This window comes from Mus caroli, chromosome 9 (genome assembly GCF_900094665.2).
Source record: "Mus caroli chromosome 9, CAROLI_EIJ_v1.1, whole genome shotgun sequence".
In the NCBI taxonomy this organism is placed as follows: domain Eukaryota; kingdom Metazoa; phylum Chordata; class Mammalia; order Rodentia; family Muridae; genus Mus; species Mus caroli.
In genome coordinates this window covers 323,950-346,880 of record NC_034578.1, presented here as the reverse complement: position 1 = coordinate 346,880, position 22,931 = coordinate 323,950, and the positions used below count along the sequence as shown (strand labels likewise).

Below are 22,931 nucleotides of genomic sequence, written 5' to 3'. Positions count from 1 at the left end.
CTAGTCGGCCATCACTGGAAAGAGAGGCCCATTGGACTTGCAAACTTTATATGTCCCAGTACAGGGGAACACCAGGGCCAAAAAGTGGGAGTGGGTGGGTGGGAGGGTATGGGGAACTTTTGGGATAGCATTGGAAATGAGAATGAGGAAAATACCTAATAAAAAATATATTTAAAAAAATAGGACTCTATGGACAGTAAGGCATAGTTGCATAGCTAGCTTCACAATGTTTCATTGGTCTCACATCTTCACTTTGCTTTATTGAGAGAGGCGTGGCAGATAACTTCTACTGGCAGAGTGTTTCTGGTTGACTCATGCCAATTCAGGGAGGCCTGGCAGTTTCTGACACTACTGCTGATTCATGTTTGGTATCCTGACACTACTTAACTGGACAGCTGGTATCCTGACAACGGAGACTGGAATCATACCAAAGAACTACTTCAAAACAGGCCTAAATCCTGTTGTCCTATTTACCATTTTTCTTCCCAACTTTTGGGTAGTGGGCTAGAATTGGGACGGGGGTGAAACATTTGAGAACCCTTACTAAAAGTAGGTTTTTTAAAAATCTAAGCCTACAAATAAGATATCCATAATAGGAGCTAATCAGTTTAATTAAAGTTAGCCTATGAAAAGTTGTTGTCTTTTGTAATGTTATGCATTCCTCTTCAGAAAATCACATCTTCTATTCTGACTTGATTTCTATGTCTGAGAACTAATATGGATAATACTATTCTGTAACCAGGGATTTCTAATTGATGTTATTAACAGTCATATGGAGAAACCAGAAGGAATTTTCCTAATAATATTAAAGTGTAAATATACTTAAAAATTATTTATTTATTTTTATTTTCTGTACATTGGTGTTTTGACTGCATATATGTCTGTGATAAAGGGTTGGTCCCCTGGAACAGGAGTTATAGACAGTTGTAAGCTACTATGTATGTATTAGGAATTAAACCTGGGACTTCTTGTAAGAGTAGTCTTAAACACTGAGCTATCTCTCCAGCTCCCTATAAACTTATATTTTTAAAGCTTAAAATACAAAATCACTGCTATATTTCAAATATGATACCACAATTCATGTGTGGTGGTACATGCCTTTAATCTCACCACTCAGGAGGCAGCAGTAGGTAGATCTTTATTAGTCAAGGCCAATGCAAGAAAAGAAAGAGAAACAACAAGGAACTTGTTTATGGAATTAAACTGTAGAATACATTTCCATTTAGAACCTGTTATCAAGCAAAATATTTTAATTTTGAGATGGAAACTATGTATTAATTAAGAATTTTAAGTGAATAAGGATGTATCAAGATAAAATTTTCCTTTGTCTAAATTAGCATTCTATAATAGCATATAGATTTTAAGTTTACAGATATTAATGAATTAAATCCACTACAGAATGCAAAAATGGACATGATATTATATTATACCTTAAGATATTTGAGGTCTAGTAGTTAAAACACTAAAAGTGGCACAATTTATATGTTCAATGTGAAGTATATTTACATATGTACATATATATATATAGGCATTAAAATGTCAGTTTGTAACATATTTCAACATGCAATGACTATATGCAATAATAATTAACACTACTCTTAAAGGGGTTGTGAAATTTATTTATGATGTATAACAGATATTAAAATGTAAGTTTGATAGAAGTTCAGAATCACCTAATGAAGTAAATAATCGCTATTAAAAAGAACGAACTATTGAAGATAAGTTCACATGATGTTACTTGGATTAAGAAAGAAAATAGTGAAGAAAAACTAAATAATTCCTGAAACAAGACAAACATAATGAAACAAAACAATAATATAGCTAAAACTAGGTGCCAGGAATATGAATAATGGCAATAGTCTGGTATGTTTATGTAATTGTAAGTAGGAAAGTTCATTTAATAGAATATGTACTTGAAACATACTAAAATCACCAACAGTAGGGAGCCAGGTAAATGGCTGGATGCTGTTCTTGTTTAATCATATTTGGGGAAGCAAAATGTAACATAGTTACATTTAGATAGGGAAACTTTCTAATAACTTGGCAGTTTGTATTATAATAATATAAACTTTACTGCCAAGGTGAGGCTATTTAAAGTAAAAGTTTAAAAGGGTAAATAGATGATACTTTTGAAAAAAGAAAAATTTTGTGAAAGATATGGAAGAAAACTTATATCATTCACATTAATGCTTTTTCCAGTTTATTTAAGTTGTAAAGAGAGGTGTTACTGAGAATAAAAGTAGCAAAGTTATAAGGCAAAGCCTGAAAAATATTCACAACCACCACAGTTCTGGAAGAGTAAAACAAGGTCCGGTCAGGTTTATGGTCCAGTTAATTTTAGAAGTTATACATTCTTAGTAGACATTTAACTACCATAATTGTGCATTTTTTCCCAGTAGCATACATAAGTTCCAAAGAATCCAAACATTAAAAAAAAAAAAAAAAAAGCAAGCAGGAGCAGTGCTGAGATAGAGTGTGGTTCCACGGGTTCTTGGCAACTTTGTGTAACATGTAGGAGTGTACACTACCTGTCTCCTTACTCAAATTTCAACTGTTGAAATTCCAGTTCTTGAAATCTTGCAATGTAACTCTGACTGGAATAGGATCAATTCAGATGGAACTATTTATATGAAATCACAATAGAACAGTAATTTTAATTCTTTTTTTATTGTGGCTGATGAAATGTTTTTATTTCTTTTTTTTTTAATTTATTTTTTTATTAGGTATTTTCCTCGTTTACATTTTCAATGCTATCCCAAAAGTCCCCCATATCCACCCCTCAATCCCCTACTCACCCACTCCCCCTTTTTGGCCCTGGGGTTCCCCTGTACTGGGACATATAAAGTTTGCAAGTCCAATGGGCCTCTCTTTCCAGTGATGGCCGACTAGGCCATTTTTGATACATGTGCAGCTAGAGACACAAACTCTGGGGGGTACTGGTTAGTTCAGAATGTTGTTCCACCTATAGGGTTGTAGTTCCCTTTAGCTCCTTGGGTACTTTCTCTAGCTCCTCCATTGGGGGCCCTGTGATCCATCCAATAGCTGACTATGAGCATCCACTTCTGTGTTTGCTAGGCCCCGGCATAGTCTCACAAGAGACAGCTATATCTGGGTCCTTTCAGCAAAATCTTGCTATTGTATGCAATGGTGTCAGCGTTTGGAAGCTGATTATGGGATGGATCCCTGCATATGGCAATCACTAGATGGTCCATCCTTTCGTCACAGCTCCAAATTTTGTCTCTGTAACTCCTTCCATGGGTGTTTTGTTCCCATTTCTAAGAAGGGGCAAAGTGTCCACACTTTGGTCTTCGTTCTTCTTGAATTTCATGCGTTTAGCAAATTGTATCTTATATCTTGGGTATCCTAAGTTTCTGGGCTAATATCCACTTATCAGTGAGTACATATTGTGCGAGTTCCTTTGTGATTGGGTTACCTCACTCAGGATGATGCCCTCAAGGTCCATTCATTTGCCTAGGAATTTCATAAATTCATTTTTTTAATAGTTGAGTAGTACTCCATTGTGTAAATGTACCACATTTTCTGTATCCATTCCTCTGTTGAGGGGCATCTGTGTTCTTTCCAACTTCTGGCTATTATAAATAAGGCTGCTATGAACATAGTGGAGCATGTGTCCTTCTTACCGGTTGGGACATCTTCTGGATATATGCCCAGGAGAGGTATTGTGGGATCCTCCGGTAGTACTAAGTCCAATTTTCTGAGGAACCGCCAGACTGATTTCCAGAGTAGTTGTACAAGCTTGCAATCCCACCAACAATGGAGGAGTGTTCCTCTTTCTCCACATCCTCGCCAGCATCTGCTGTCACCTGAATTTTTGATCTTAGCTATTCTGACTAGAGTGAAGTGGAATCTCAGGGTTGTTTTGATTTGCATTTCCCTGATGATTAAGGATGTTGAACATTTTTTCAGGTGCTTCTCAGCCATTCGGTATTCCTCAGGTGAGAATTCTTTGTTCAGCTCTGAGCCCCATTTTTTAATGGGGTTATTTGATTTTCTGGAGTCCACCTTCTTGAGATCACCATTCCAGACCTAAAGCTGTACTACAGAGCAATTGTGAAAAAAACTGCATGGTATTGGTATAGTGACAGACAAGTAGACCAATAGAACAAAATTGAAGACCCAGAGATGAACCCACACACCTATGGTCACTTGATCTTTGACAAGGGAGCTAAAACCATCCAGTGGAAAAAAGACAGCATTTTCAACAAATGGTGCTGGCACAACTGGNNGTTATCATGTAGAANAATGCGAATTGATCCATTNCTATCTCCTTGTACTAAGGTCAAATCTAAGTGGATTAAGGAACTCCACATAAAACCAGAGACACTGAAGCTTATAGAGGAGAAAGTAGGGAAAAGCCTCGAAGATATGGGTACAGGGGAAAAATTCCTGAACAGAACAGCACTGGCTTGTGCTGTAAGATCCAGAATCGATAAATGGGACCTCATAAAATTGCAAAGCTTCTGCAAGGCAAAAGACACCGTCAATAAGATAAAAAGGCCATCAACAGATTGGGAAAGGATCTTTACCTATCCCAAATTGGATAGGGGACTAACATCCAATATATATAAAGTAATTTTAATTCTTGATAGCCTGCTTAGCCATTACAACTCTTACAAATAGTAGGCACACATACAGGGAAAATGACATTACTATTGTGGTGATGCTGACCAAACGACAGAACTAGAAAGTCTAGAACAATCATTTCCAATAATCTCTAAAGAAAGCACGCTCATGCCATCTCCTTGCTTTCAGACTTGCAGCCACCATTTTTATGAGACAGTGAAGAGCTTTCAACATCACAGTAATCCAGGTGACTAGCAGAACAAGAAAAGCAGAAGATCAAGGAGTAATAATTAAAGAAATTCCAGAACGCATTCAGATGACTGGCTTTGAGTGGTTTTCTGGGAGGTGGTACTTCATGGATTCACAGCAATTTACTAAAATTAAAATGACATTTGTATAAGCATGGATTTTTTCACTGGTCACATTTTATCCCATTAGAATATATTAAGACTTATGAATAGTATTTATAACTTGACATTCAGAGAGGACACACAAAACTGTATTATGCTAAGTAATGTTATTGACATGAATAAATAACAGATAGAGAAAAATCACTTCTGTAGATGTACCATAATCTTAATCGACTTAGTATTTTTGTTTTGTTTTCTGCTTTTTGCTTTTGTTTTTTGAAACAAAATTACACAGGGCAGACAACCCTTTAATTGTCTATGTTGCTGAGAATGACCTTGAACTTCTAGTGTACTTCTATCTACCTCATGAGGGAATCACACAGACTACAGGTATGCATCAGAACACTGCATTTATGCACTTATAAGGATGAAATTCAGGGCTTTCTGTATGCTAAGAAAGCTCTCTAACAACAGACCTACATCCTTATCACACCACTATTTTCAAAGTCCATTATTATTTTCTCAGATATAAGGGAAAACAGGCATGGCAATCCTGAACGTACTTATTTTTGTTTCCTTCTACCCATTTCAAGGCTAACCAGAGCCTAGCAATACAAATAACAAAGATCAAAAGAAGGAATTCATTAGCAGCTTTGTCCAAAGGGCTAAATATACATGATAAGTGGTTTGTAGGTGGTATAAGCAATACAATTTCTCTGAGGAACACATTAATAGTTTCGAGGAAAATTAAAATGAAACAGCTAAAGTGGTAACTCTAAGAACAGAACAATAATTCTTGATGTTTAAAATACCTGTGTTCCAAGATATAGATATCTGTATTAGTTTACATGAGGTATTGAACAGAAAATGAATATACTTTTGTGTTTCGGTCAAATGTTCTATAAATATTTTTTAGGTCAATTTGCTTCCATAACTTCAGTTAGCTCTAGGATTTCTTTGTTTTTGTCTGAATGGTATACCTGTTTGTGAGAGTAGTCTTCAACTATCAGTGAGAGTCAAATACTGCAATAGTATTGTTTCTTTTTCTTCTTTTCAAACTTGGGTGCCTTTGTGTTTGAGGTATAGATGTTAAGAATTAAAGTTCCATCTTGGTAATTTTTCCTTTGATGAGTATATAGTGTTCTTCCCTATCTCTTCTGATTAGTTTTGGTTTGAAATACATTTTGTTAGACATTAAAATAGCTACACTAGCTTGTTTCTTAGGTCCATTTGCTTGATATATTTTTTCCAACCTTTACCTTGATTTTGATGTGTGTTCTTGGATGCAGCAAATGGATAGGTTGTATTTTCATATGATGAATTGGGGGAAAGTGAGTTGGGGAAAAATTTTGTGGTCCATTGGGGATGAAGATCTTAGAGAAAAGAGAGGAGGAAATTTATTTTCTACAGGACTGGGAATGAGACTGAGGTATTGGATCTAGGGGAGCAGAAATCCTTCAGGTGTGCATCAACCTGTTTGTTTCCCTTGCAGGAGCAACCTTTCAGTTAACAGGGCATGCCTGATTGGGTTGAGGACTGAGACAAAGGAATGAGATTGGGGAGGAAAGACAGAAAGGGAAGCTCTATGGGAACCACAAGAGATAGGAATGGAGGGCAAGCAGAGAAGGCTGTCATAGATGTTCTTCTGGAAAGCTGGGCATAAGACTAGTAGATTGGATCTAGGCTAACAGGTGAAGAGAAGGTCAGTAGTCAGTCTCCCAGGTTTTCTGTTAGACATGTCCTGTAGGTTAGCAAGACATGCCTACTGGCATATGAGGCTGAAATATAGTGAGTGAGTTGGGGGAGAGTGGTTGGATGGGCATCATCTATGGGATCCACAAGAGACATGGGCAGTGGAATGGGGGTGGAGCATGTATATACAGAAGGACTATAGCCTTCTGTGGCATAGGTAGATATCAAAATCCTGTATTTAAATATTTTTCTTTATTATTCTTTATTGCCTAAAAATTATTATTCTATATACTAAAAAATTATTATTCTTTATTGCCTAAAAAGGTGTCCTCCAAATAGTACAACTTAAGAAAGGTTTTTATTGCTAGTTATACACAAATGAATTAGCTGAACTACTATTCAATTGTCCTTTTGTGAATTAATTTTGGTTCCACTTTGGATAAATTAATCTACCAGGAAAGAAACAAGAGTTTTGGTCCCTGTTCCATATAGCTAGAATATTGAATTCACCATCAAATTTCAACCATGCCCATGGGTTTTACAAGCAGTAGCAAATCAGAAATCTGAGGAATTTGGGTATAGAATTTGGCTTGAAATGGCCATGTGAACAATGCCATCATTGGATAGAAATATTTGCCTGAGGCAGCAATGAACATTAGTATAGAAATTTACTGGAACACACTGATAGTTTTTCCAACTTAAACAGGCATTAGTTATTTTTTATCAGATGTCTAAAGACATAAACAGTCCTTAAAAATCAATGTTAAAAAGCAAAGTTTCATCCAAATTATTTACTTACTGATATGTCATGCTTATGCCTCTTATAGATTGTGCACCTTGAAAATCTGGTATGACCTTTAATCTACAGGTTATGCATTTTTCTACTAACAAGTTAAAGGGAAAACAAAAAAATATTGATAATCTTTATTGTCATTTTGAATAGAATCAGAAAGACATTCTACGATACCATCCATTGGACAGTTGTCCTGGACTGAATAAAAAGGAGAAAGCAAACAGCACCAGCATTCATTTTTCTGTACTTCATGACTATGGCCACAACCTGAACCTCTGGCTTATAGATTTGATACTATGCCTTCTACACTATCGTGGACACTTTCCTATAGAATTGCAAACCAAAATAAATGCCTTTCTCTATAACTTGCTTCTTGTGAAATATTTGGTTACAGCAAAAAGAATATAGTACAATATCTCCCACTGCAGGAATATGAGCACTACAATATATCATAATTTCAAAATATTGACACAGTATCAATTCTATCTCATTATACTTTTGATAGCAAAGTTGTTCATTTTTTCTCACATATTAAAGGCAAAAAATGCATACAAACATGTTTCAAATTTTCAAAAGGACACAATTCAGATTTTGTAATTTTAGAAAAAGAATCATATGAGAAATATAAGAGCTATGCAATGCAGTACACCACTAATTAATACAGGTACTTAAGCCAAATTACTCACTTAAACATTTAGAAAATGTTGTGGCAAAAAAATGTGACTATATTGGTATTCAAACCAAAGCACAGGAAAGGTACTAAAAGGCCCCCCAAAAGATGTAATGTTAGTTTAAAAAAATAAAGTACTCTGAAAAAGATATAATGATCATCAATATAAAAGCAACTTAACAAAATTCTTTATTTTTATAGTCAATGGCAAATTCAATTTTATTGAATATATATGTACGTACACACGTACACACACACACACACACACACAACGTTACCAGTGTTGGGGTAAAAGTCATTGTTTTCTAGACTAAACACTTTCAAGTCAGCTTAATCTATTTCCAAGTCATCTGATCTATTTTCAATACCTATTATTAAACTCATTTTGATTTATTACAATTCCAATTGAATTTGTCTGGAAGCTAATTGGTGCCAATTACTTTCTATTTATATTTCACAGTCATTACTTGTGAATCAGAAAGCTCACTTGTAGAAATTTCTGTCGAAGTTTTGTTTTGTGGTCATGGTTGTAAAAAACAACTCTTTTTCATGACCAAAATATTTTATATAATGATATTGTCAAAAGATTTGATGCTTCTAGTATGTCATATGTTGAAAACTGTTTTGTCTGTGATTTTATAGGAATTATCTGCTGCTCATTAATTACTAATTTATCATATAAGTGAAACATTATGCTGCTTCACTTAAAATGTTTAAGTCACTTTAATTTTAAGAACCTGCAAAAGTGAGAAGTAAGTGTGATCTACAAGAATTTACAGTAATGTAAATTCTACAGATAATAAACTAAATAAATAATTAACAGTAATCCATGGACACATTAAGGCAATATAAAGAAATGTAAAACTGCACAGATAAAAATTAAAAATGTATACTTCTAAACTGACCAATATGAATAGTTTTCTGTCTTGACTTTTAATAGTACAAGTTTTATGAGTAGTTTTTTATCAATTGCTAAAAAATTAGTACCATTTTAATGAAATTCATTAAAGAAAATAAAAGTATAGCAAAGAAAAGGTACTTTAAGAAGCCTAGTATAGTGTTACTAATGGGAGTAGCAAACACAGAATGAACGACACACACAGACTAAAGGGAAGAGATTGATCTGAAGCCTGTGGCAGGAAACATATGTAAAGGTAGAAGAAACAGAATGTGTTTTGTTGTTGTTTGTTTGTTTCTTTCTTTCTTTCCATGTCTGCATTGTTAAAACAAATGAATATGGGATATCCATTATTTGGCACAGCTTTTCCATCAACTAATTAATTAAACAAAACAAGTTGAATGGAATACTGGAGCTTGAACATTTGTGTGGCTGATTCAATTTTTATCCCAACATAATATTTCAATTTACTATTTGGAAATGTCATACAATGCATCCGGAGCACACTCACTTTCCATTACTCCCCCTTCCCCCATGGAATACATCACATACAATTTATGTTGTCCATACACTCATTGGAGCATGGTTAAACTCCCGTTTTTCAGCCCCTTAAAGATAAGTGGCTCATTTTCCATGCCTCTATCAAAAGCTGACAACTGTGAAGAGCCAACGACTGTGAAGAAATTTAGTGTTTTTTTAACTGAATAGAATTAAGTGACCAGATGTTTTAGTATTGTGTAGATAGGATTTTAAATTACCAGCCCAAAACTGGAAAATAAAGGAAATGGCAGATTAGTATTTGGCAAACAAGCAGTTTGGTCTATAACTCAATTTTACACTTTTGCATATTAGAGAAATCCAGTAAATGCTTGCTAAGTGACTGATTAAAATATCTTTCAAGCTTTGTTTGTGGTTATTGTAAATACTGAAGTTATACAGAAGTACTCTGGAATGGTGGATAATGTTGTCCCTAGAAGTACAGCTTAATAAATGAAAATTAGAGTGGCAGCAGCTTGCTATCTCTCTATGAGTTATTGAGCACAGAGTCCTCTGAGACCCCAAACCAATGTCATCACTATACTTGGTTGTCTCTAAGAACTAGATAGGTTAACATTCCACATATTCTGGTTATTTGATAGAGAAATCAATCTGGAATTGAGGTAGAAGCTTTTATTTTTTACACCACATCTAGGAAATATATATCCATGAACATAATAGTCATGTTTGTTATAGGGGTAGTCAACTACTTTCTGATTAGAATTGAAATTGGCTACATAGGAAGTTACTCATATCTGATACTATAAAGCTGGTCAAAAGCCTATATGTCTAGGGAGATCTTACACCATAGTGGGAAAGCATCTATGGTTCTTTTGTTAAATAGATATGATGTGCTCATCAAGTTTTCTTCTAAGTCATTATGTTTATCACTAACAAGATGTTGCTATCAACTTTTGTTAAAGAAACTTGTCTTTGCAAATGAAAGACAGTAACTGCAGAGATAACTGAATAACTGTGGGGCAATGGGATATGCACAGTCAACCTGATCCCCTGTTGAGCAAAGGTCTGGAACCCAGGTGACCTGATGGGTGGTGACTTCCACCTGCATGGAACAGCAGGTGTTTACCCATGCCTCCTAGGTCCCTAGCTCCTGTCATGTAGCTACAACCTCCCACAGTCTTCTACCCCCCCCCAACCCTGCAGAAATGTATGTGGCCATCAGTCACTTAGAAACAGTACCAAGCCTTCCCACATGCAAATAAGGTTTCCCCAAACCTCTCAGTCCAAACCAATGAGAAGTACCTGTTGTGAGACCCTTACCCACCCCCAAACTGTATATAAGAATCCTATCTGGAAGGATTAAAAGTGTTCGAGAACTACTCTGTCGTCCGAGCCTTCTATCCAAAGAACTGTAACGTTTGGGAAGAGGTCTACTCTCCCAATAAGCCTCCTGAAGCTCCACTGCACTCCTCACTGGCTAGTCGGCTTTAGTCAGTCCAGCCCATCCAGACTCAGTTCAGCGTAGTAACCGTAGTAACCGCAGTAGCTGCAGTAACAGAGTAACCTGGAGGCATGGCAGAGATGGAGGTGGTGCCAACTGCAGCAGCAGAAGGAGTGGAAGTAACCACCTCTCCCTGCCCACACTCACATCCCTTCACCAGAACTCTCGCACCAGGCCAGTCCAGAGATCTCCATGGAAAGCCTCTGGTACACAGGGTCTCATGTCAGTGGTCAAATTAATGATAATAAGTGATTGTTGAGGTCTTAACAATGAATAGGACATCATCCCAGCCATCTCCCAAGATTCAGAGAATGTAGTAAGAGAACACACAGAAAGATTGTAAGATTTGGAGGATGAAACAGACTACTATTGAATGTTGTCTCCAGGATGTGACATCCACATTGAACTCTGGAATCCACAGCAGCTGTTATTACCTAAACAATATCTACATAGGATTAAGCCCATCACCATCCTATCATGAAGAGTTCAGAAACTTAAAAGGTCCATGTCTCTCTGAGAATTTACAAGTTAATGGATTTGAAGAGAGGGAGAGAAATTATCTTCAGTGGTGTAAATACTGGTGTGGTTGTCATGCTGTTATAAATAACATTTCATGGGATTATCAACTTCACTGCTCCACTGAAGACCCTACAGTCTAAAGGCCTCTCAGGAATTCTGCTGCATGCAGGGCAACAGGTGAGGGACTCTCCCAATCAACTGTAGCAGCTGGGACCCTTGAGGAGCACAGCAAATTTGGGACCCATTCGGCCCCAGAAATCCAACCCCATTTCTGATCTGTGCCTTCCACTGGAGCAGATCATCAGACTGACAGTTCCTCTGAAGAACCCTGCAGTCTTGAGTCCTCCCAGGAGAACAGATGAACTCAGGGCAACAGCTTGACTGCTTCTCTGAGACTCCAAAAGCCTGGAGGCTAACCAGGAGGCCTACTACAGCCAGGGGCACGGGCCTCCTGGGAGACCTACAACAACCCAGGGACACAGGAGACAGGCTCCAGAAAGAGACACCCAGGCAGCCAGCTAACACCAGAGATAACCAGATGGGAAAGGAAGGGACAAGACCATAAGCAAGAGAAGCCAATATATTTCAACATCATCAGAACCCAGTTCTCCCAACACAGCAAGCCTTGAATACACCTGAAAACCACGTTGTTTCTCATGAAGACATTAAGTCCTTTAAGGAGAGTTCAAATAACTCACTTAAAGAAATACAGAAAGTACAGGTAAACAAGTAAGAAACCCTTAAAGAAAAAACAAATAAATCCTTTAAACAAATGCAGGAAAACACAATAAAATAGGTGAATAAATAGAACAAAACAGTTCAAGATCCAAAAATAGAAGTAGAAGCAATAAATAAAAAACAAATGAAGGGAACATTGGAAATGGAAAACATTGGAAAGAGATCATGAACTACAGATGCAAGCATCAGCACCAGAATACAAGAGATAGAAGAGAGAATCTCACGCATAGAAGATACCCTAGAAGATATGGACACAATGGTCAAATTAAAAAGAAATTCAAAACATAAAAAACACCTAACCCAAAACATCAGGGAACTCCAGGAAAAAATTAAAAGACCAAATCTAAGCATAATAAGAATCAAAGAGAGCAAATATTTTCAGCAAAAAGGGCCCAAAAAATGTCTTCAACAAAATCATAGAAGAAAACTTCTGCAACCTAAAGAAAGAGTTGAGCATAAATGTAAAAGAAGCTGACAGAATATCAAATAAATTAGACCAGAAAAGAAAATTGTCCTTTCACATAATAATCAAAAGACTAAATGAACAGAAGAAAAAAAAAAAGAAAATTAAAAGCTGTAAGGGAAAAAGACCAAGTAATATATGAAGCAGAGTTCTCAGAAATACACCAGACTTCTCAACAAGAGATCCTAGAAGTCAGAAGAGCCTACAGAGAGGTCATGCAGTCCCTAAGTGAGCACAAATGCCAGCCCAGTTTACTATACACAGCAAAACTCTCAGCATAGATGGAAAAACCAAAATATTCCAGGACAAAACCAAATTTAAACAATGTCTATCTACTAATCAAGCCCTATAGAGAATTCTAGAAGGAAAGCTCCAACACACGGAAGGTATCTACAAGAAAGGAAAGAAAATTAGTCATTTCACAACAAAACTACATACACATAGCAGCACCTACAAATATAAAACTTAACAGGGAATACAATCAACTGTTTTTTACATCTCTCAATATAAGCAGACTCAGTTCCCCCCCAAAAAACACTTAAGCTAACAGACTAGAAATGCAAAGAAGATCCAGCATATTAGTGCACATAAAAAAAACACACAAGCAACACATCATAGTAAAAGCCTGGGAAATGTCTTCCAAGCCAGAAGTCCAAAAGCAAGCTGGAGTTGCCATCCTAATATTCAATAAAATATACTTTCAACCGAAAGTTATCAAGTGAGATGGGGAAGGACACATAATATTCATCAAAGAAAAAAGCCATTAAGAGAAAGTCTGAATTATGAACATCTATGCCCCAAATGCAAGGGTGCCCACATTCATAAAAAACTTTAGTAACACTCAAAACACTCATTTAACTCTGCAAAGTAATAGTGGGAAACTTCAACATCCCATCAATGGACAGGTCTTTGAAATAAAAACTAAACAGAGACACAGTGAAACTAATGGAGGTTATGAACCAAAAAGATTTAACAGATATATACAGAATATTTAACCCTAAAACAAAGGATTATACCTTCTTCTCAGCACCTTATGGAACCTTCTCCAAAACTGACCATATAACCAGACACAAAAGAAGCCTCAAATGATAGAAAAGTACAGAAATAATCCAATGCATCCTATCAGATCCATACACACTAAGGCTACACTTCAACAAGAACAAAAACAAAAAACCAACATATCCATGAAAACTGAACTCTCTCCTCAATGATAACTTGGTCAGGGAAGAAATTAACAACTTCCTGGAATTCAATAAAAATGATGAGATAGCATACCCAAACTTATGGGACACAATAAAATCAGTGCCCCTACGCTAGCAACTTAACAACACACCTGAAAGCCCCAAAACAAAACTAACAAACAGCAAAGAGGAGTAAATGGCAGGAAATAGTCAAACTCAGGGCAGAAATCAACCAAATATAAACAAAGAGAATTATACAAAGAATCAACAAAATGAAAAGCTGGTTCTTTGAGAAAAATCAACAACAGAAAATGAAGAAATTCTAAAAATCATCAGATCCCACTACAAAAGCCTATACTCAACAAAACTGGAAAAATCTAGATGAAATAGATGATTTTTCTATACAGATACTACATACCAAAGTTACACCAAGAGTAGGTAAACAATCCAATATTCACTAAGGAAATAGAAGAACTCATTAAAATCCTCCTAACCAGAAAAAGCCCAGGGTCAGACGACTTTAGTGCAGAATTCTGCCAAGCATTCAAAGAAGGGCAAATAACACTTCTTAAACTATTCCATAAAATAAAAACAGAACAAACCTTACCTAATTCATTCTATGAAGCCACAATTACTCTGATACCCAAACCACACAGACTCAACAAAGAAAGAGAACTTCAGAGCAATTTCACTTATAAATATACCCAATAAAATTCTAGGAAGCTGAATCCAAGAATACATCAACAGAATCATTCACTACAATCAAATAGGCTTCATCCCAGGATGCAAGGTTGGTTAATATGCAAAAATAAATTATATAAGCAAACTGAAAGAAAAGAATCACATCATCATCATAGTAGGTGCTGAAAAAGCATTTGATAAAGTACAATATTCCATCATGTTAAAAGAATTGGAGAGACTGGGAACTCAAGGCCCATATCTAAATATAATAAAAGCATTATGCAACAAGCCAATAGCCAATATCAAAACAAATGAAGAGATTCTTGAAACAATCCCACTAAAATCATGGACAACATAAGGCTGCCCACTCTTCCTGTATCTATACCATATAGTACTCAAACTTCTAGCCAGAGCAATAAGACAACAAAAGGAGATCAAGGGGATACACATTGAAAAAAAGGAAGTAAGATTATCTAAAATACTGGAAACAATTCTTAACAATAAAAGCATATGGAGGAATCGTCGTTCCTGACCTCAAGATATACTACACAGCAATAGTGATAAAAACTGCATAATATTGGTACAAAGAAAGACAGGTTGATAAATGGAACAGAATTGAAGACCCAGAAATAAATCTATTCACTTATAGACACTTAATTTTTGACAAAAATGCCAAATGTACACAATAGACAAAAAAAGCATCTTCAATATATGGTTTTGGTCTAACTTGCATTAGGTATGTATTTCTAAAAATGAAAATAGATCCATAGTTGTCACCTTGTACAAAGCTTAAGTCCAAGGACCTCCACATAAAACTAGGTACACTGAATCTAAAAAAAAAAAAGTGGGTAAGTGCCTCGAACTCATTGGCATGGAGTGGGGATGAGAGAATTTTCTAAACAGAACTCCAATGGCTCAGGCTCTAAGATCAAGAATTGATAAATGGGACTCATAATACTAGAAAGCTTAAGTAAGGTAAAGGTCACTATCAATAGGACCTATCAGCAACCTATAGATTGGGAAAGAGTCTTTACTAATGCCACATCCATAGTAGGCTAATATACAAAATAAAAATAACTAAAGAAACTAACCTAAAAACAAACAAACAAAAAACAACCAAATCAAAAATGGGATGTAGAGCTAACAGAATTCACAACAGGAGCTGGTCAGAGCCCCTGGATTCATATAAAGCAGAGAACTCCCTGGTCTGGCCTGAGTGGAAGAAAACCCAAGACACTCAAGAAAAGCCTTGAGGGCCAAGGCAGTGGGGAGGCCTGGAATGGTAGAGGGACATCTTCTGGAGACAGGGTGAAAAAGTGAATGTGATGAGGAACTGTGGAAGGACAGACCAAGGAGTAAGTACTGGACGGTAAAAGAATAAAATTAATTAAAAACAAAGCAACGACCCACCACTTTAAGAATTTTAAATGGAAAAGTTATTTGGGTGCTTAATTTGACAGTACCCAAGAATTAGAAACATACACATTTGTGAACATTCTCTTCCCTAGTAAACTAGTGGTTAACAAACTTTTCTAAAAGTTATTTCTTGAATTCAAGCATTTTTCTGAGTATGATGTATCTATTTGTCAATGATATGTGGTAATAGCAATTCTGTTACTATTCACTGGATTTTGGCAGTAATGCAATCAGATTAACTCAGTCACTCTTGTAGACTGCCTGTATGTTGCAGGGAGCCATTTATTTGTACAAAATATTAATACTACTAATAAATTGCATTACCCAAATGGTAAGTCTGTTGCTGTTTTTATGTTTCTTTGGTATATGTTTCTAAGAAGCAAACTCTACAACACACACACACACACACACACAAATCACAAGTCACAAAACTCTGAGGTCCAGAGCCTCATGAGGAACACTGGACCCTTTTTTATTATTGCTTTGGCTAGATCTCAGATTTTTATCTTCCCAATCATTTTAATGTAGTAATTTATGCACTGATATTAAGGTCTTCTCCTTGGTCAACTCCTTGCACTGTTTCTACAGTTCATGGTAAATTTTATCCCACATACTTTTCCTGTTTTGAACACTCTAGCATATGAATTAACATTAATCATTCCCTGTCCTGTCTAGACTTACTAAATATAAGAAGTAGAATTCAGAAGGGAATTTCTGAATACCAACCACCCTTCCCCAGAAAAAGGTTCATTAAAAGGAGTATTTATTTTTACATCAGCTTGTTGAGGTTACCTGAATTGCTTTTCCATCAGGAGTCAGAACTTCTTCTGAAAGCTCCATCATCTTTAAGGCCATCAGAGCAATGGGCTTTGCATGGCATAGGCTTTTCCTGTGCAGTCCTGATGCCACACAGTATGCGTCCCCTATTGTTTCCACCTGCAGTAATCAGACAAATCAAATGCAAACATATAATGAGACAGAAAATAAATGATTAGTGATCTGCAGTCACAAATGATGCTGAAAAAAATGTCAAGGAAGTATCAATAAGTTAACCAATTGAGTGTAATCACAACTGAGTGTAATCACAGTTGAGTTTGCAAACAGACAAATCAAATACTGACAATCTCACTCCATTGTTGCTCATTATCACTATAGATGATCATTGAAATTAGGAATGTCTGTAATATGAATATTCCTCCAAAACCTGAGTTGTCAATATTTTACCTAGATGGTATTCAAATGATAACCTTTTCAAGAGACATCATTATGTATTCTTGAAACATTTGGTAGTCCTTTGGAAAGCTTTTGTTCCTTATCTTCAATTTTCCTACCTTCTCAATTGCCTGAGACTTGTACATTGCAAGCATCTGTAATTTGATGTCAAGTCTGCTTTCACTAATTCTTAATAATTATAATACTAAAAATTATTAAATTTATTCTCCATGTCATTAATCATTTAAGCATTTTATATAATTAATGAAATAAACCAACATGAGAAATCATTATATTTTATTTAAAAAATGAGAAATAGATGATCAAAAACAGTAACAACTATATAATAAAATAAATAAATATCATTCCCTGTTAAGGTATTCTTCTGGCTCTAATCTAATCAGATTTTAGGCTGCATTCTAATTAGATGTTGCTATTTATTTGTATTTGTTTATATGTTTATTTATTTAAAAATATTTATTCAATATTAAATGCCTAATACATCCAAAACTTTGTTGTGACGTCATCAACAGTCCTTCCTACTGGAATTACATGTAGACTTCTGAGTCCTTGCATCAAATCTAAAGATTCAAAATCAGGCCATAGAACAGTATGTACTGTGATCCAATGAGCTTACTCCCAAGCCCTGATCCTTTCTATTTTTACATATCTTAAAAATTTTGATTGGCTCCCAGCTATTATGTACTTTGAAATTAATTTGTGTTTTTTTTTTTTTTTTTTTTTTTACAAATCAAAATTGAAAGGTAGTAATTTATTCATATGAATTACCTGGCTTTCCAGCCAGTTTGAACATTTATCTTCTTGATTCACAACTTCTTAGAATTTCTGTCATCATTAACTTGATTAGCATTTTCACCAAATTTCCAGAAAAATATAAACGTTTCTAAACATGCATTTCTATAATTTGTACAAGATTTTATAACCCATAAAGACAGTTTGGGGATCTTTTGCGCAGACCTGGCAGAGGGTGCCAAGGTCCTCAGAGGACTCTCCATGCAGCAGGACCCTTAGCACACCCAGGACCTTGGGATCACTGGTGACTGGAACACAGCATCAGTTCCAAAGAATCCCAAAGGGTCCTGTGCCAGAAGGAATATGGACAAATGATCCCACCCGATCAGAGGCTGGGATTCTTTCCGGTTGGGGCCAGCCACGTGCCATCTTCAGTGCAAACCTGGCAGAGGGTTCAAGGTCCCCAGAGGACTCTCCACTTGGCAGGTCCCCTAGCACACCCAAGACCTTGGGATCACTTTAGAGCAGGTGGGCAGCAGAAGCAACAGAGCTTCTTGGACAGGGTCCCTTTGGGCCTTCACCCTCAGCCAGGAGGCTGAGCTCAGACCAGACCCAAGGGCACCTTCTTTCCCAGAGGAGAGTCTACCTCGAGAGAGGTCTCTGACCCCAGGACTCAGGAAGTGGAACAGAGCTCCAGACTTCTGGACACCTTCCCTGCAAGAGGAGAGCTTGCCTGCAGAGAGTGCTCTGACCACTGGGACTCAGGTGAGAGTTGGACTCCCAGGAGTGCTGACAGAGGCTAACAGAATCATAGGAGGAACAAGCTCCAGCCAGAGACAGCTAGAATACCTAACACCAGAGATTTCCAGATGGCAAAATGCAAACTTAAGAATATTACTAACAGAAACCAAGACCACTGGGCAACATCAGAACCCAGTACACCCACCACAGCAAGTCCTGGATTCCCCAACACACCTAAAAAGCAAGACTCCGATTTAAAATCATATCTCATGATGGTGGTAGAGGATTTTAAGAAGGGCTTTAATAACTCACTTAAAGAAATACAGGAGAACAGTGCTAAACAGGTGGAAGCCCTTAAAGAATTACAGGAAAACACTGATAAGTAGAAGTACTTAAAGAGGAAACACAAAAATCCCTTAAAGAATTACAGGAAAACACAACAAAGCAGGTTATGGAATTGAACAAAACCATCAAAGATCTAAAAATGGAAGTAAAAACAATAAAGAAAACCCAAAGGGAGACAACTGTGAGGATAGAAATCCTGGGAAAGAAATCAGGAACCATAGATGTGAGCATCAGCAACAGAATACAAGAGATGGAAGAGAGAATCTAAGGTACAAAAGATTCCATAGAAAACATGAACACAACACAAGTCCTTTACGGTTGGCACCAGCACCAGCTCACATTGGGCATGAATTGGTGGACATTCCCACAGTCCGCAGAGGACTCTCCACATGATCTTAGGATCAGTGGAACACAACATCTGTTCGAAACCAATTGTAATGGCCCTGTGACAGCAGGAACAAAAACTAGAGCCCTGCCTGACCAGAGGCTCAGGTTCCTTCTGATCAATACTGGTTTACCTTGGTTTAGAATAAAGCAGACAGCTCCATGGTCCTCAAAGGAGACACCACTTCCAGGCACTGTAACATGGGCAAGATCTTAGGATAGCAGGATCCCAGGATAACAGGAGATTGGTCCCACCAGGATTTCAGGGTCTCAGAGGAAGCTTGACTGCCAAGAACTCTGACACACCCAGAATCTCAGGTTCACAGGAGCCAAAAATCAAAGGATCATAGAGAGAGCTGAACTCTGACGAGTTCAGAATCAACTGGAATTATAGGAAGGACAGGTTCCAATCAGCTATATTGAGGGCAGCAAGCACAAGATAATCAGATGGAAGGAGGCAAGCTTAAGAACATAAGTAACAGAAACCAAGGTTACTTGGCATCATCAGAACCAAATTCTCCCACCATAGCAAGTCCTGGATACACCATCACACGAGAAAAGCAAGACATGGATCTAAAGTTACTTCTCATGATGATGATGGAGGACTTTAAAAAGGAAATACAGGAAAACACAGATAAACAGCTAGAAGCCCTTAAAGAGAAGGCACAAAAATCCCTTAGAGAGTTACAGGAAAACACTACCAAACAGGTGATGGAATTGAACAAAACTATCCAAGATCTAAAAATGGAAGTAGAAACAATAAAGAAATCACAATGGGAGAAAGCTCAGGAGATAGAAAACCTAGGAAAGAAATCAGGAACCACAGATGTGAGGATCATCAACAGAATGCAAGAGATGGAAGAGAGAATCTCAGATAAAGAAGATTCCATAGAAAACATCGAAACAACAATCAAAGAAAATGCAAAAATGCAAAAAGATTCTAAATGAAAACATCCAGGAAATCCAGGACACAATGAGAAGACCAAACCTACAGATAATAGGAGTAGATGAGTATGAAGATTTTCAACTTAAAGGGCCAGCAAATATCTTCAACAAAGTTATAGAAGAAAACTTTCCAAACCTAAAGAAAGAGATGCACATGAACATACAAGAAGCCTACAGAACTCCAAATAGACTGGACCAGAAAAGAAATTCCTTCCAACACAAAATAATCAGAACAACAAATGCACTAAATAAAGTTAGATTATTAAAAGCAGTAAGCGAAAAAGGTCAAGAAACATATAAAAGCAGACCTACTAGAATTACACCAGACTTCTCACCAGAGACTATGAAAGCCCGATGATCCTGGATAGATGTTATACAGAACCTAAGAAAACACAAATGCCAGCCAAGGCTACTACACCTAGAAAAACTCTGAATTACCATAGATGGAGAAACCAAAGTATTCCATAACAAAACCAAATTCACACAATATCTTTCCACAAATCCAGCCATTAAAAAGATAATAACTGGAAAACTCCAATACAAGGACAGAAATTATGCCCTAGAAAAAACAAGAAAGTAATCCTTCAACACACCTAAAAGAAGGCAGCCACAGGAACAGAATCACAACTCTAAGAACAAATATAACAAGAAGCAACAATTACTTTTTCTTAATATCTATAATGACAATGGATTCAATCCCCCCTCCAAAAAAAGACATAGACTAACAGACTGGAAACACAACCAGGCCAGAACATTTTGCTGCTCACAGGAAACCCACCACAGGGATAAAGACAGACAGTACCTCAGAGTGAAAGTCTGGAAAACACTTTTCCAAGCAAATGGTCCGAAAAAAACAAGCTGGAGTAGCATTCTAAAAATCAATAAAGTCAACTTCCAACCAAAGTTATCAAAAAAGAAAAGGAGGGGCACTTCATACTCAAAGGTAAGATCTTCCAAGATGAACACTCAATTCTGAATATCTATGCTCCAAATGCAAGGGCAGCCACACTCATTAAAGAAACGTTAGTAAAGTTCAAAGCACACACTGCGCCTCACACAATAATAGTGGGAGAGTTCAACATCCCATTCTTACCAATGGACAGATTCTGGAAAAAGAAACTAGAGACACAGAGAAACTAACAGAAGTTATGAAACAAATGCATTCAACAGATATCTACAAAACATTTTATCCCAAAACAAAAGGTTATAATTTCTTCTCAGCACCTCATGGTATGTTCTCCAAAACTGAACATATAGTTGGTCACAAAACACGTCTCAATAGATAGGAAAATATTGAAATTGTCCCATGCATCTTATCATATCACCATGGACTAAGGCTGAACTTCAATAACAACATAAACAAAGAAAGCCAACATTCACATGGAAGCAGAACACTCTACTCAATGATATTCTCAAGGAAGAAATAAAGAAAGAAATTAAAGACTTTTTTAGACTTTAATGAAAAAAAAACACAAAATACCCAAATTTATGGGACAGAATGAAAGCAGTCCTAAGCAGAAAACACAGAGCTCTGAGTGCCTCCTAAAAGAAACCAGAAAGAGCATACACAAGCAGCTTGACAGCACGCCTAAAAGCTCTAGAATAAAAGGAAGCAAATTCACCCAAGAGGAGTAGACTGCAGGAAATAATCAAACTCATGGTAGAAATCAACCAAGTGGAAACAAAAAGAACTATTCAAAGAATCAACCCAACCAGGATCTGGTTCTTTGATAGAATCAACAAGATAGATAATCCCTTAGCCAGACTAACTAGAGGGCACTGGGACAGCATCCTAACTAACAAAATCAGAAATGAAAAGGGAGACAGAACAACAGAACTTGAGGAAATCCAAATACCATTAGATCCTTCTACAAAAGGCTATACTCAACAAAACTGGAAAACCTGGATGAAATGGACAAATTTATAGACAGATACTAGATATCAAAGTTAAATCATGATCAGATTAATAACCTAAACAGTCCTATACCCCTAAAGAAATAGAAGCAATCATTAAGAGTCTCCCAACCAAAAAAAAAAAAAAAAGGGCCAGGACCTGATGGGTTTAGTCTTCCTGCCCAGAGCATAGGAGGACTCTGGCCGGACATGGGCCATCTTCTAATCCCTCCTCTTTCTTTCCCCAGGCCCCTTTTTAGTTCCCACACAAAGGGGTATATATTGGAAAGGGGGAAGTCAAGATATCACTATTTGTAGATTATATAATATTATACACAAGCAAACCCAAAAATTCCATCAGAGAATTACTACAGCTAATAAAGAACTTCCGCAAATTGGCTGCATATAAAATATGCCTCAGTACAGGGGAACGCAAGGGCCAAGAGGTGGGAGTGGGTGGGTGGGGGAGTTGGTGTGGGAGGGTGGGGGGGACTTTTGGGATAGCACTGGAAATATAAATGAAATAAATACCCAATAATAATAATAATCCCTTAAAAATTAACTCAAACAAATCAGTATCCTTGCTCTACTCCATGGATCAATGGTCTGAGACAGTAATTAGGGAAGCTACACCCTTCAAAATAGTCACAAGTAATATAAAATATATTGGTGTG

The 22,931-nt window shown here is 36.7% G+C and overlaps 1 protein-coding gene across 1 annotated transcript in view; it reads right to left on the bottom strand.

Moving 5' to 3' along the window:
• Positions 1-22,931, bottom strand: part of Gucy1a2 (guanylate cyclase 1 soluble subunit alpha 2) — a 237,569-nt gene that overhangs the window by 83,838 nt on the left and 130,800 nt on the right. Inside the window, exon 6 of the mRNA XM_029481402.1 lies at positions 16,777-16,920. Coding sequence (XP_029337262.1) covers positions 16,777-16,920 — 144 coding nt within the window. The remainder of the gene's footprint in view (positions 1-16,776; positions 16,921-22,931) is intronic.